General features: G+C 35.1%; 1 protein-coding gene across 5 annotated transcripts in view; it reads left to right on the top strand.

Annotated features, from left to right (window-relative positions):
• The window catches only part of SCN2A (sodium voltage-gated channel alpha subunit 2), a 147,184-nt gene that overhangs the window by 60,216 nt on the left and 72,372 nt on the right, over window positions 1–14,596 (top strand). For 4 of the 5 annotated variants that reach the window (XM_012440617.3, XM_012440619.3, XM_012440618.2 and 1 more), the window contains 8 exons: window positions 4,197–4,286; window positions 5,018–5,146; window positions 5,702–5,793; window positions 6,673–6,945; window positions 8,934–8,997; window positions 10,507–10,648; window positions 10,789–10,995; window positions 12,370–12,657. In XM_012440617.3, coding sequence (XP_012296040.1) covers window positions 4,197–4,286; window positions 5,018–5,146; window positions 5,702–5,793; window positions 6,673–6,945; window positions 8,934–8,997; window positions 10,507–10,648; window positions 10,789–10,995; window positions 12,370–12,657 — 1,285 coding nt within the window. Of the gene's footprint in view, window positions 1–4,196; window positions 4,287–5,017; window positions 5,147–5,515; window positions 5,608–5,701; window positions 5,794–6,672; window positions 6,946–8,933; window positions 8,998–10,506; window positions 10,649–10,788; window positions 10,996–12,369; window positions 12,658–14,596 lie in introns of all 5 variants that reach the window. The other variant, XM_064382655.1, reaches the window with a different exon arrangement.

Below are 14,596 nucleotides of genomic sequence, written 5' to 3'. Positions count from 1 at the left end.
ATCATAAAGAGTAAGTTTTAGGTGTCATAAAACCATTGCTGAGTCCATTATGCAGCATAATTGCATAAGGCTGATAATTTCTACCTTACATTTATCCTATATTTTACCTTAAAAATGTAGAAACTTGTCTAAAATATATAAATACACACAGAGTCTTACTCTGTCACCCAGGCTGGAGTGAAATGGTGTGATTTCGGCTTACTGCAACCTCCGCCTCCTGGGTTCAAGCGATTCTTCTGCCTCAGCCTCTTGAGTAGCTGGGATTACAGGCGCCTGCCACCGTGCCTGGCTGATTTTTGTATTTTTAGTAGAGATGGGGTTTCACCATGTTGCCCAGGCTGGTCTCGAACTCCTAACCTCAAGTGATCTGCCCACCTTGGCCTCCCAAAGTGCTGAGATTACAGGCATGAGCCACGGCACCTGGCCAACAATATATCTGAAGACAAACTTTACGCTGTATTTTTATTGTTTTTTAAATAATGTATCAAAAATTATTTTTGAAAACTCCATTTAGTAAAAAATGAATTGCAAAATTAATGTCATTCAATAGGTCAACTGACAGTATGTGAAATAGCAAGGCTGTAATGGTGAATAATATAGACATGATTCCTGCCCTCATGATGCTCAGAGGATACTTGAGAAGATCAACATTAAAATTTGTCATTAGAGGAATCACATAAGTGCTGCAGTGATATATAACTAGTAGACCTAAGTAGGTCAATCTGAATACTAAAGAAAAAGAAGAGGTGACATTTGCAAGACCCTAATTTCAGAAACAGCATATAAAACATTCATAACATTTGACAACCTAAAATAATTACAATATTATCCAAATGGGGATAGTGCAATGAAGAGAAAAGAAGATGAAACCAGAGAGGTAGTCAGGGTCAGACCTCCTAGAGTTTTGATTTTGTTAAGACATTTGATCATTATCCTGAGAGTAATAGAAAGCTACCAAAATGATTCACATTACATTTGTATAGATCATTTTAGCACAGTATGCAGAATGGATTAAATGGAGCCAAACATGAATTTGGAAAGATCAGTTTAGAGGAGACTGCATTAACCTAGATGGACTATTAGACTTGATGCTAGTCTTAACAGACAGTTGGACCATGCAGTGATGTGGGGGTGGAAAAAAGTAACTGAATCCAGAGATAGCAGACAGAATTGACAATATTTGGTGCTAAATTAGATGTGAATGTTTAAGGAGGGAGAGAAATCTAAGTTTTCTCATAGGTCTCTGGCTGTATCATGTAATTTCATAAAACACAGAGATGTCAAAGGAGTAAGTAGCAGGAGTGGAGGGGTAGATAAAAAGATACTTAGTTCAGTTTTAGAATTCAAAATTTGAAGTGTTGATAAGATATGTAAGTACAGATGTCATATGAACAATTGAGTATGTGAAATTCAGAAGAGAGATCTCACTTGGAGAGAAGTATCTGAGAATGGTGGGTACATACGGTTATGCTTGTTGAGTAATGTTTGTTTATGGGCTACACTAGGATGAGGAGAGCAGAAGAGAGGTGGATAGCTTAGATATCGTATGTCTTTCTTTTCAAAAAGAAAAATGCCACATTTCAAAGAATACAGAGAAGTTGGCGCCCTGAGGCATGAGGAAGCCAGGGAAGTGGAACCTCATGAAAGCAGAGGGAAGGGAACTTATACAAAGGGGAGGAACTGTCCTTGTTGAATGCTGCTTAGAAAGCATGTCAAATATGAACTCAGATTATCCTTTCATTTTTGGTGACAAAACATGAAGATGTTGTTATCTTTAGAAAGAATATCTGGTAGGCTGAATATGTGATAGATATACAAGAAAAGGAAGGATAAGCAGCTCTTTCAAAAAGTTTGGCTGTGATATGGAAAAGGGAGATAGAACTGTAAGTAGTTAAAGAGGGTTATGAGTCACAGGAGATAATTATTCATTCCCCCCATGCCAGGACAACTGAGACTTAAGTCAGTTTGTATCGATAAGAAAAGGCCAGTAAGGTGGAAGCCATTAAGGATGAGAAAAGTGAGGTTGGTGCTGTGGCTCACACCTGTAATCACAGCAATTTGGGAGGCTGAGGTGGGCAGATCACCTGAGGTCAGGAGTTCGAGACCAGTCTGGCCAACATGGTGAAACCCTGTTCCTACTAAAAACAAAAAATTAGCCAGGTATAGTGGTACACATGTGTAGTCCCAGCTACTCAGAAGGCTGAGGCAGGAGAATCACTTGAACCCAGAAGGCAGAGGTTGCAGTGAGCCAAGATCGAGTGAGACTCTGTATCAAAAAAAAAAAAAAGAAAAAAAAAAAAGAAAAAGAAAAGGAAAGAAAAGAAAATAGAGAGACGATTGCTGAAGTCTTCTGGAAGCAGGGAGGTGTCCAGAATACAGGTGGAGGGATTGGAAACTTCTCCAGTATAACAGGAAGGAGGAAAGGATTGGTCTCAATGTGGAGAAGTTTGTTGATTTGGGGGTGGGAAGTGGAGGCAAGGTATTGTGATACTGTCTCTTCTCTGTAAAGTAGAAAAGGTTATCAGATTGAAATGGAGAGGGAAGAAAGAAGAGGGTTTGAAGTTGAAGGAAAGTGGAGAATATTTGAGATTTTCTTTGCTGAGGGTCGGAGATGGAGCCAAGTGGGAAAATACAGGATGGTGTTGAGGACCACTGAGGCTTGTGATCATAAATTTAGAAGAGTGCCCTATTGGAGAAATAACACCCTGTGTTATTTTAAATTTATTTAAATTTAAATATTTTCCCAAATAGGGCCCAGCAGACCAACAGGCACAGGGGCTACTCTAGGTTTATATACCAATAGCAAGTCATTTTTAATTTAATTTAATCTTTTGTTTGTTTTAGCAATAAAGAAAAATAAAGTGTTTCTTCTTTGAAATGGTATTTTGTGTGCATGTGTTCTCTAGATTATAGTGCCCTCACGTGGCTGATGTACACCATTTACTTCAGAGTGTTTTCATGTGGATGAAAAAACTGAGAATTAAGCATGGGCCTTACAACACTGCTACCAAAAATAAAAATAATATGTATTACTATTTTGACTAAAACCAGTACTAGGTGCAAATGAACTTCCTTTCTAGACCAACACAACATTGTCCAGTTGTAATAGTGTTGATATTTTGTTATGTGTAAATAATGTAATTATTTATGGTAAAAACATTAGGAGTGAGAAAAAAATAAGAAGAGTACATATCTCCTTTCTGGGATTTTTATAATTGTGTCCAAATTCACGTTGATAAAGAGTGCTGCTTTACATAATTGCAACTAAATCTTTGTTTTGCTTTTTATTAAATATGAAAGTAATTACAGTTACCTGAGTACTGAATATTTTCTTAAGTAGTTGTTTTTGTTTTTATCTTTCACTGCTTTTTAATGTGAAGGAAAGGGAAGGGCAGGGCTTTGGCTGTACCCGCAAAGACAAAGTGGAATAGGGTGAAACCAGCCCAATATTTGTAATAAACTGTGTTCTTTATGATTCAGGAAGCAATTTATTGAGCATCTATTATGCACTAGGATCATTAAATTGCAGGAGATTCACATAGTTTAACGAATTTGATCTTCATAGCAATCTTGTGAAATGATTCCTTTTTCTTACTTTTATAACCAAGTCAATTGAGATTCAGGGAACTTAATAAGTAATCTTGCCTTAGTTACAAACCCCAGACATGCCAGTGTTAACACCTGCCATCTTCTCTCATAATTCAGAATTTTATGAGCAATTGCAGTAGATTATATATTCCATTTAGAAAGGACCTTATTAGAAGACATTCTGCCAGTGTAACTTTTAGAATGATGTTATAATACATTTAATTAACTACTTTAATTCTCTTGTTGAATTTTTGCCAGGGTTTACAATACATGCTGAATTTGCAGTTTTATTGTTCAGTTGAGTTTGTCTTTAAGAAATTTTAAATTGATAAATTATTCGCCAATGAACTAATTTCTTTGCATTTAATCGTTTTAATTACTAAAGGTACCTAAGTAGCCTCAAAAGTTGATGGCTTGGCCTGAAGGCGTGATCTAAAGATGAGGTTGTTGAGTTTAAGCAACAGAAAAAAAAAGTAAATGATAAAATAATAAGCAATAAAATAATAGTAAGCACTAAAGTTTTAAACTTCACGGTGGTGAGACATGATAGTGCGTGAAAGTAAGATTTTTTCCATTGAACTCTGTCTTCCTTGACGATATTCTTCTACTTTATTCAATATGCTCATTATGTGCACTATTCTTACCAACTGTGTATTTATGACCATGAGTAACCCTCCAGACTGGACAAAGAATGTGGAGTAAGTAGAAATATTTTTTCAATAATGACACCCCTTTATGTTTCATATTGTGGTTTTAACATCTTGAGACCTCCTCAATTTCTTTAACAAATCATACCAGCTACAATTAACCAGATACTGATTCAAGTTCATTTCAATCACTAAATGTCCTCTAGGACAAAACTTGCAGTGCGCTCACTCAGTTGCTCAAATTACTGCACTAGTTTGACTGCCATTGTCTGCAGCCCTTTGTCTTCTTTGTGAGTCTTACACTGTTTTGAAGATCACCAGTGATTTACTATTATCTACTGATAAAAATTATACCTAGTTTTTATGATCCTTTTTCAATGACTATCACAGTTCTGTGTGATACTAGTACACATTTCATGGCTTTTAATGGTGCACATTTTATAAAATACAAATGCTTCACTCATTTTTGGATTCATACTTATTTGGTCAAATCAGACTGAACCCCAGGGTATTTCAGATTATGTCTTCATATAGAACCACATTATTTGGATCCCTTAAATTCATTAATGTGGAAAATACAATATTTAGTTATTTACAGTCAGTGAGAATGTCTTTTGGAATTTAATGTTTCTTTTTTGTCTTAAGCCCCACCTAAACTCCATATCACAGGGAGACCCACATGAAAGTATCTAATTTTTGTTTGTTGTTTAAGTCATCTTTAAGATACGTACATGTAAATTAACCACTAGATTTTTAACGTAAGCTTGGCTATTTTCTCTCAGGTATACCTTTACAGGAATTTATACTTTTGAATCACTTATTAAAATACTTGCAAGGGGCTTTTGTTTAGAAGATTTCACATTTCTACGGGATCCATGGAACTGGTTGGATTTCACAGTCATTACTTTTGCGTAAGTATCTTAATACATTTTCTATCCCGGAAAAGTAAAGCATTGGTGGGATTCTATACTATATTTTCCTCGGTGGCTTGCCTTGACAGATCAAGCATTTTTTCTTAGTAATCACATTTTTCTTCCAATCAAATTATTCAGTTTGGAGAAATTAAGAACTATCACAGTAAATTAAATGGCTTTGGTTTCAATTAGCACTGTAAAGTAATAAAGTTTCTCAAATAACAGATTATGATTGATGACAATGCCATTTTCCTCTTAATTGGGAAATCTGATGGCGACACTCATGAAATTAAAAAGGTCTTGATGAAAGACCAACGTAGACATAGATTTCCCTAAATTCTGAATAACTCTGATTTAATTCTACAGGTATGTAACAGAATTTGTAAACCTAGGCAATGTTTCAGCTCTTCGAACTTTCAGAGTCTTGAGAGCTTTGAAAACTATTTCTGTAATTCCAGGTAAGAAGAAAATGGTATAAGGTGGTAGGCCCCTTATATCTCCAACTTTTCTTGTGTTCTGTCATTGTGTTTGTGTGTGAACCCCCTATTACAGATATGTGACAGAGTTTGTGGACCTGGGCAATGTCTCAGCGTTGAGAACATTCAGAGTTCTCCGAGCATTGAAAACAATTTCAGTCATTCCAGGTGAGAGCTAGGTTAAACACCGAGGCTGACTTTAGCTGCAGTGGTGCTACAATCACAGCTTTTGTGCAGAAGCCTTGTTGCTTGTTGCATATTGCAAATAAAAATGTAAAAAAGCAAGAATTGGTACATCATTTTTTGGATGCATTTGATTCTTTGCTTTTTACTCGTTGCTTTCTTTAAAACTATTCTAAATCAGCCTTTGAGTTTAACAAGAGTTGCATGAGGCATTTGCAGTAACAGGCTACATGGTTTGCATCCTACAACATCAAGCTTTCCGCATAGATGCTAAACTATGAGACATTCAGATTGATGCAAATTTGGCAATTTAGGTCTAAAACTGGCAATCTTTTAAGATGCAGATAAATGAAAGAGCAAGGGATAGCATGAGTGCTGCATGGGGCTCAGTTTTCAGATGTCTTCCTTTTTTAACCCATACTCAAGCTTGCAGAATTCACAAATATATAACTTCATAATTCATCGACTTCAAGATTTCTTACTATTTTATTCATATAGACTTTTCTAAAACCAATAAGGGGTTAGGAAGTAAGACATCTGCAAATAAAAGCAAAATATTTACACAAGGTTGATGTTTAAGCATGAATAACAAAATCATTTCTTTTGCTCTGAGGAGTGTTTGGAAATACACATTTGGTTCATTTCCATTCACAGTTTTCTAATGAACATACAAGTTCTGCTTTCATCCATTTTCACCAGCTAGCAGGCTTTTCATGAAAATGTTATTCGATCACAAACATTAAACTAATATTGTTGGCATTCTGCATGACATTTTTATTTTCCAGGACAAGCTCATGATATTTTTGCCAGTAAAATAGCTGCTGAATAGTATATTTAAGTTCCTCCTTCTGATTCTATTTGTAGGCCTGAAGACCATTGTGGGGGCCCTGATCCAGTCAGTAAAGAAGCTTTCTGATGTCATGATCTTGACTGTGTTCTGTCTAAGCGTGTTTGCGCTAATAGGATTACAGTTGTTCATGGGCAACCTACGAAATAAATGTTTGCAATGGCCTCCAGATAATTCTTCCTTTGAAATAAATATCACTTCCTTCTTTAACAACTCATTGGATGGGAATGGTACCACTTTCAATAGGACAGTGAGCATGTTTAACTGGGATGAATACATTGAGGATAAAAGTAAGATATTCTCTTTAAACCATTAAGTTGTTTAGTTCTCTAAATATTAAAAATTATATATAATGGAAATTATCTCAATTTTCATGTGAACCAAATGACTTAGACTAATTTAAGATGATTTAATACATATAATAGAGATATCAAATAATACCTTATTCCTTTTTTCTTTTTCTTTTTTTTTTTTGAGACACTTTCACTCTTGTTACCCAGGCTGGAGTACAATGGCATGATCTCGGCTTACGGCAACCTCCGCTTCCTGGGTTCAAGTGATTCTCCTGCCTCAGCCTCTGAATAGCAGGGAATGCAGGGCCCCCCCTCACTCCACCATGCCGGGTTAATTTTTTTATTTTTGGTAGAGACGGGTTTCACCACGTTGGCCAGGCTGGTCTCAAACTCCTGATCTCAGGTGATCTACCCACCTTGGCCTCTTAAAGTGCTGGGATTACAGGTGTGAGCCACCGCTCCCAGCTCTCCTTTTTTCTTATCTGTCAATTGATATAATAAAAGTTCTCAATTGAAAATGTGTTAATCGACCAGGTGCAGTGGCTCACACCTGTAATCCCAGCACTTTGGGAGGCTGAGGCAGGCAGATCACCCGAGGTCGGGAGTTCGAGATCAGCCTAACAAACATGGACAAACCCTGTCTCTATTAAAAATACAAAAAATTTAGCCAGACATGGTGGCCTATAATCCCAGCTACTTGGGAGGCTAAGGCAGGAGAATTGCTTGAACCTGGAAGGCAGAGGTTGCGATAAGAGCCGAGATTGCACCACAGCACTCCAGCCTAGGCAACAAGAACGAACCTCTGTCTCAAAAAAAAAAAAGAAAAGAAAATGTGTTGTCTTGTTTTATGCTCATGTTGAAAGTAATTTCATATTATGTCATATTTTAAAAATGTGTATTTTATAGGCATTAATCAGGTATTTTTGGTCATGTACTAAATAAATCAGTAGTTTGAACTATCCAGTATATTCCACTGAAATGTGTTCAGAATACTGAGGGGAAATAACTTGGCCCTATTTGGTTGATGCAACATATGTATTGAGTACATATGATGTATCTGAAAATAGAGAAACCATTTACTAAGATGAAATAAAAATTTGCGTGGTCCCAGGAGGTTAAGTAACCCTGATTTAGCCATTCACTTACTTGTATTCCAATTAGTCCCTCTAGTGTCATCATTGTATTGTAGTTACCAGTTTAGTTTGATTATATTTAAGGCATGAATATCAGAATAAGCTCATGATGCCATATTTTTCAGCATGATTTCTTAACATTGAGCCCAGCCCCTCTGTCATTTTTATGTGTGTGTGTTTGTATGTGAATATAAAAATACATATGTTTGCAAGTTTTCTGAGATATCTTTGCAACTTACTGAAATTATATGTCATACCTTAAAAATAAAAATTAGATATACTTAGATAACATATATCTTCAAAGAAACAAGTTTATTTTCTTGATTGAAAGGCAGAAATGAAGCAAAAATTTTAAACAAAACACTTATTTACAGCATCACAAGAGAGAATAAATACTTAAGCTCATTTCTCACAGGAAATTAAGTTAAAATTGCAGGGAAAATGTCTGAATCTATTTTGAGCCTGGGGGAAAAAGTACACGTAAGGTAAAATTTTATTTTCATGACAACACCTAGAAACAACAAGCCTTTCTTCTTTCATTTTGTGCCCAGCAATGAGCACAAGCAATTTGAGCTTATATTTGCCACAAATGCTGATATAAGAATGTTATCATAGTAATTCCTTCTGAATATTTTTCTTTTTAACATATATTTTCTAATCATTTGTGCAATCAGAAATGTTATGTATTGATATTTGTTTAATATTATAAAAAATCTCTTTAGCCAAATATATTTATTAGTTTATTCATCTCATTATGATTGAAAACATTTGTAAACTTTTCTACCTAAACAGGATGGTTGAAATGTTTTACAGGCTTTTAATGATTCTTTCTCTTCATTTCTTCTTAAATAGGTCACTTTTATTTTTTAGAAGGGCAAAATGATGCTCTGCTTTGTGGCAACAGCTCAGATGCAGGGTAAGTGGTGCTTCCTATTGAGTTTCGGTCCACACTGCTCCATCAATGTCAATAACTTGCCACCTCCCACTCATCCAGTCTCGCTCACTCCTCACTCAAAACCTTCCATAAATTCTACTTCACGGCAACTGTCAGAATAACCAGGATAAAGTGTAGATTCTCACCTCCTTCACACACTCTTTTGCAGCAATTATTTTTCTATACTAGGTCACATGTAATCTAATTTAGTTCAATGAAAAATAGAGAATAAAGCAGTATAATATGCATCTGAAGCTTAATAGAATTCTTAAGCACATACTTTTATAAATGTGATATTTTATATATAATACTATGATCTCCATAGCTTAAAATGTAAGGTCTCTGAAGATAATGTTAATATCTGAGACATGGGGAGTATCTAGTATATTTTGGCGAAGTGGTTAAAAGCATAAACTGGAGAGTCTGCATAGATTCAAACTTTGACTCCATCATATAATCTCACTTTTATTTGCCTTCATTTTCTCATATGACAAATGGGTATAATAATGGGGTTTTGTGGTAATGAAGTGGATTAATAAATATAGCCATTTAGATCGCTCAATAAGTGCCTGTAAATATTATTGTTGAAATTATGCAAACATTTGTTATTAAAAAATATGGAGCTAAAGCCTGGGAAAATTTAAAGAAACAGTTAATTTTCTATATTTAGCAAGATTTTAGAGCCACACACAGAAGTCTAATGCACTTTCTTTGGACGATGATACTGTGAACATTAGTATCCGGTAACAAAATTCCCAGTGATAATAGGCTTTGCATTTGGCTCCTATGATCAGCACTATGCTGCCTTTATCTTCAGATTCCAATGATAAGTAGATCACACAGATTTTAATTCCTTGTGTGTACTGTAATAAACGCTTTACATACAGTATCTTCTTCAATGTTTGCGAATTCTTGAGACAGTTTCTCTTATTAGCCCATTCGCACATGCGAGGTGCCTGAATATTAGCAAGTTAAGAAATTTCATTCAGCTCAGAAGTGTCAGGCAAGACGTTGAAGCCAGGTCTGCTTGATCTTCAAGGTTCTACTATGACATTTTTACCACACAGTGCCATTCACTCCCTTCAGCATGTTCCATCTATCCTTTTTTCACTTCTTTGCCTGTTCTTACACTCACACACATTTCTACCCCAAGATATCTTCAGCGAAAATCAACTTCTTCTTTGCAGACATTTTTATCTGTCCTTAAGTCCCAGAAGATAATAATCATGATATGATTGCTTTTATATGGAGACACGATAAATATAATAATGACAATTATCAATCACAGAGGAATCCATAAAGTAGACCTAATAGATTCTGTTATTACATAAATCAGTCCACAAATGCTGAATTAAATACTAGGTCAGGTGAGAGAAATCAGCTTTTTTCTAGTGCCCATATAAAATAGACATTGGCATCTATTAAAACAGAAAAACTAAGTAGCAGACTTGCAGTTATTGACTTCCTCTCTTTCCTCTAAACTAATTACAGCCAGTGTCCTGAAGGATACATCTGTGTGAAGGCTGGTAGAAACCCCAACTATGGCTACACGAGCTTTGACACCTTTAGTTGGGCCTTTTTGTCCTTATTTCGTCTCATGACTCAAGACTTCTGGGAAAACCTTTATCAGCTGGTGAGAACAGATAAAATGATTTTTATGAGAATCATAAAACACTGAGCTTGAGAGAATTGCTGTAGAATACTTTATTACTTAGAGTGTGAGCTTGTAACGTCCTGTATACAATTTATTAAAATCTCTCTTTCATTTTGCAGACTCTACGTGCTGCTGGGAAAACGTACATGATATTTTTTGTGCTGGTCATTTTCTTGGGCTCATTCTACCTAATAAACCTGATCCTGGCTGTGGTGGCCATGGCCTATGAGGAGCAGAATCAGGCCACCTTGGAAGAAGCTGAACAGAAGGAAGCTGAATTTCAGCAGATGCTTGAACAGTTGAAAAAGCAACAAGAAGAAGCTCAGGTATAGTGAACAAGCATACCATTCTTTGTTTTTCTTTATCTGAATTCTTTGACCTAAATTTTGAGGTCAGTGGCAGGGTAGTTGACATTAGAAATGGGTCGTATGTGTTTGGTAAGTGCTAGGTGCCTGTTTGGGTATTAAGAAGTTATTACTTTATTGCAATGATCTCTGTCAATAGTAATGACATCAAAACATGGAAAATTATAATTGCTTTACTGACATTTTTTCTCCCTTGTGGCTCCTTGAGGAAATTAACTATTAACAAATGCCTTAGTTATTCAGATTTACAGAGTACATAAACCTACATATTCTCAGTTGAAGCATTTTCTTATGGGAAGAGGAATTCAGTTACATTTGCTTCTTCATGGCAGTATCACCAGAGGTGGCAATGGTCAGAAAACCAGAATCAAACTGAGAACATTATTTCACTGAATCTGGAAAGGCAAAGGCTTATTCAGCATTTATTCTCTTTTTTAATAAAGTGTACAAATGCAAGTGTGTGGGTTACTTCAATAAAACACTGGTGTATAAGCATATTATAACATTAGCAACCTCTGCCTCCTACTCTATAAATCCATTAATTTGGACTTGACAAGTCTTCAACATAAGGCAAGAATTTCTCTAATTATATTTGCTTGATTTAATGGCATTAGCTACCACAATTCCCTATTTTGTCTTTTCTTGTATGTTGAATACAATTCCCTTTCATCTCTGAGTATTCCTAAATATGTAATAAAGCTCAAAGTATATTGATGTAATAGCAACAATTTAAACGTTGTCTTTCTGCCAAAACTACTGTTATACTTTACAAATTCATGCAGATGCCATGATCTGGGATTCTCTCATAAAAAATCTGTATTATGACTTTGTTGTGCATTCCTCAGTGAAATACCCAATTGAAATAATGGAGAAAAATGTCAATGAAATAAAATACTTGCCTGAATTACATTTAATAATTCAGACTAGCACTAAATTTCTTTACTGTGTGAAAATGGAAGCAAAGGAAAATGTATATCAGATTTAAACAGGAAGCCTTTAATTCCTAAATCATTTCCTTCTTAAAATATTGTTTAAATTATAGAAAAAAGCTATTATGACTTTTTAGTGTCTTGCTCATATTATTAGATAATTAGACATCACAGTGTAAGGACAGAGCTTGAAGGTTCTCATCAAAGTCACATGGATCATCTTCCATATGACTGCTCATTTTATTCTTTGATTGGTCTAGTAACAATGTACTGTTTTCTAAAATATTGAAAAAAATGGATAATTCTTTTTCAAGATTATCTTCATGATATTGCAGCTAAGTTAGCAGTAACATGATAATATTTTTTAAGTTTATATGCAACTTCCACTTCCTTTGCGTCTTTCTAGGCAGCAGCTGCGGCTGCATCTGCTGAATCAAGAGACTTCAGTGGTGCTGGTGGGATAGGAGTTTTCTCAGAGAGTTCTTCAGTAGCATCTAAGTTGAGCTCCAAGAGTGAAAAGGAGCTGAAAAACAGAAGAAAGAAAAAGAAACAGAAAGAACAGTCTGGAGAAGAAGAGAAAAATGACAGAGTCCGAAAATCGGAATCTGAAGACAGCATAAGAAAAAAAGGTTTCCGTTTTTCCTTGGAAGGAAGTAGACTGACATATGAAAAGAGATTTTCTTCTCCACACCAGGTAAAAATATTAGATTACATGAATTGTGTTCTCGTAAAATATTTTTAAAGAATATGCCAGAATTTGATGGAGAGAAAACTGCCTTCCACCTGAATGGCACAATACTTTCAGAGTAGTGATGATTATCTAGTGTTTTGGCCATCACTTCAGAGAACTCGCAAATTTTACAACTTTTTGGAAGCCCAGAAAGAAAATTTTAGATCCCTCTGGGTTTGGAAAGATTTGTGATTTTGAGGTTTTCTTAAAGACTCAAAGATCTTGGATAAATTTTCCACATGAGGAATTATCAACAGATGGTTCCCATCTCCTCTTAACTATGTGCATGGAGCCAGTGAAATGTGGGTTTTCTGAGTGACAAATTCCCAGAAGTGGTCCAGAGACTCTTTCAGGCCATCTGCAGGGTTGTTCCCTTCAGATGCAAACATCACATGCAAAGTGCATTTTTCATGCCCTTGTTTCAAATGGGACTGAAACAAAATATCTCTAAAAGTAGCCAAAACTCTCAGATAGGCAGGTACTGAGGAAGATTTATGACACGAAATAAATAGCAGTGTTTAGTTGTACTTGATTATCAATATTTCACGTTAAACATGGGACTTACATTCAAAGAAAACTGTGATTTATAAATTGCAAAAAAATATTCACTGAATGCCTCTGCCTTTTGTACCCATACAAGTTGTAGACATTTTAAAATTTAGGATCCTAATTGTCTTTGAAATTACCAAGATAATTCCCAGGAATACACAGTATCTCAGAAGACAGTTTCACCAGGAGTGAAATCTTATTACCTATACAGTAACAATAACAATTACAACATTGATAATGGACAATATTTACACATTGTGTTGTTATTTGTGACTTTAATTCATTTAAACCTTTCACTATAACCCTAGGTAAGTTCCAATTCAATTAATATGCCCAATTTTTATATGTGAGGAGAATCAGGGGGCTGTATTCTTTTTTGAGTACTTATTTTATGCTTGGCATTCTTTTTACACTTTCATAATTAATGCTAACAGTTTTGTGGAATAGTATTATTTTCATTATGCTTTTCGATCAGTAAAGTTAAATAATTGCACAATGTCATATAGTTATTTAGGGCTGAGTTGGTATTCAACGTTTGCCTGGTACTGAAAACCTTAAAATTTCCACTTTGTCAAGCTGCCTATGAAGAATACCTTTAGAAACTGATGAGAAAATTTACAATATGACTTTTTTAAAGACACAATAGCATTATACTTTCTCTTTCACCTTTTTATAGTATAGACAAGCTCACATAACCTTATATGTGATATATATATAAATTTTTGTAGGTCAGCCTTATTCATTCCAAATCCAAGTAACATCATAAGATAGGATAAATTGGAGATGAATTCAAATTTAAAACAGGAGCTTTAAACTAAATATCAAAATTTACTTGTTGTCTTTCATTTTGTTGTTACAATCATGATGATTCCATTAGTAGAAACATTAATCAATACATGGGAATCCTTAAAAGGCAAATCCTCTGTTTACAGCATTAGTCATTCTGAAAAGGAAGGAAAGAAGAAAAAGAAAGGGAGGGAAAGAGAGAGATTGAGGTGGGAAAAAGGGGAGCAAAGGAGATTGGAAGATAGAGTATTTTTGCCTACATTTTTACCTAAGTTTGTCTAAATTTTTGTCTAAACTTGTCTAAGGCAAGTTTAATATTTGAAACTTTATATCAACTTCATATCAAACAGGGAACAGATATTCTCTTCAATTTGCCTTATTTCTAATTGAATAAAATGAATTCTAGACAAAATAGTGAATCCTGATAAGGCTAGGCTCTGTTCTTCCTTTTCCTGTAAATTTTGCTCATAGATATGATATTCTCCCAGCAGCCTCTTCTTCATACCTCTGCATACCTCTGTTTCCCAGCTAGTTGGGCGTTATAAGCAATCACTGACTTGAAGACATG

Source organism: Aotus nancymaae, unplaced genomic scaffold, assembly GCF_030222135.1.
Source record: "Aotus nancymaae isolate 86718 unplaced genomic scaffold, 86718_ANA_hifiasm-v0.15.2.pri h1tg000029l, whole genome shotgun sequence".
Taxonomy (NCBI): Eukaryota; Metazoa; Chordata; class Mammalia; order Primates; family Aotidae; genus Aotus; species Aotus nancymaae.
The sequence above is the reverse complement of the archived record's forward strand: the minus strand, read 5'-3'. Positions and strand labels throughout refer to the sequence as shown.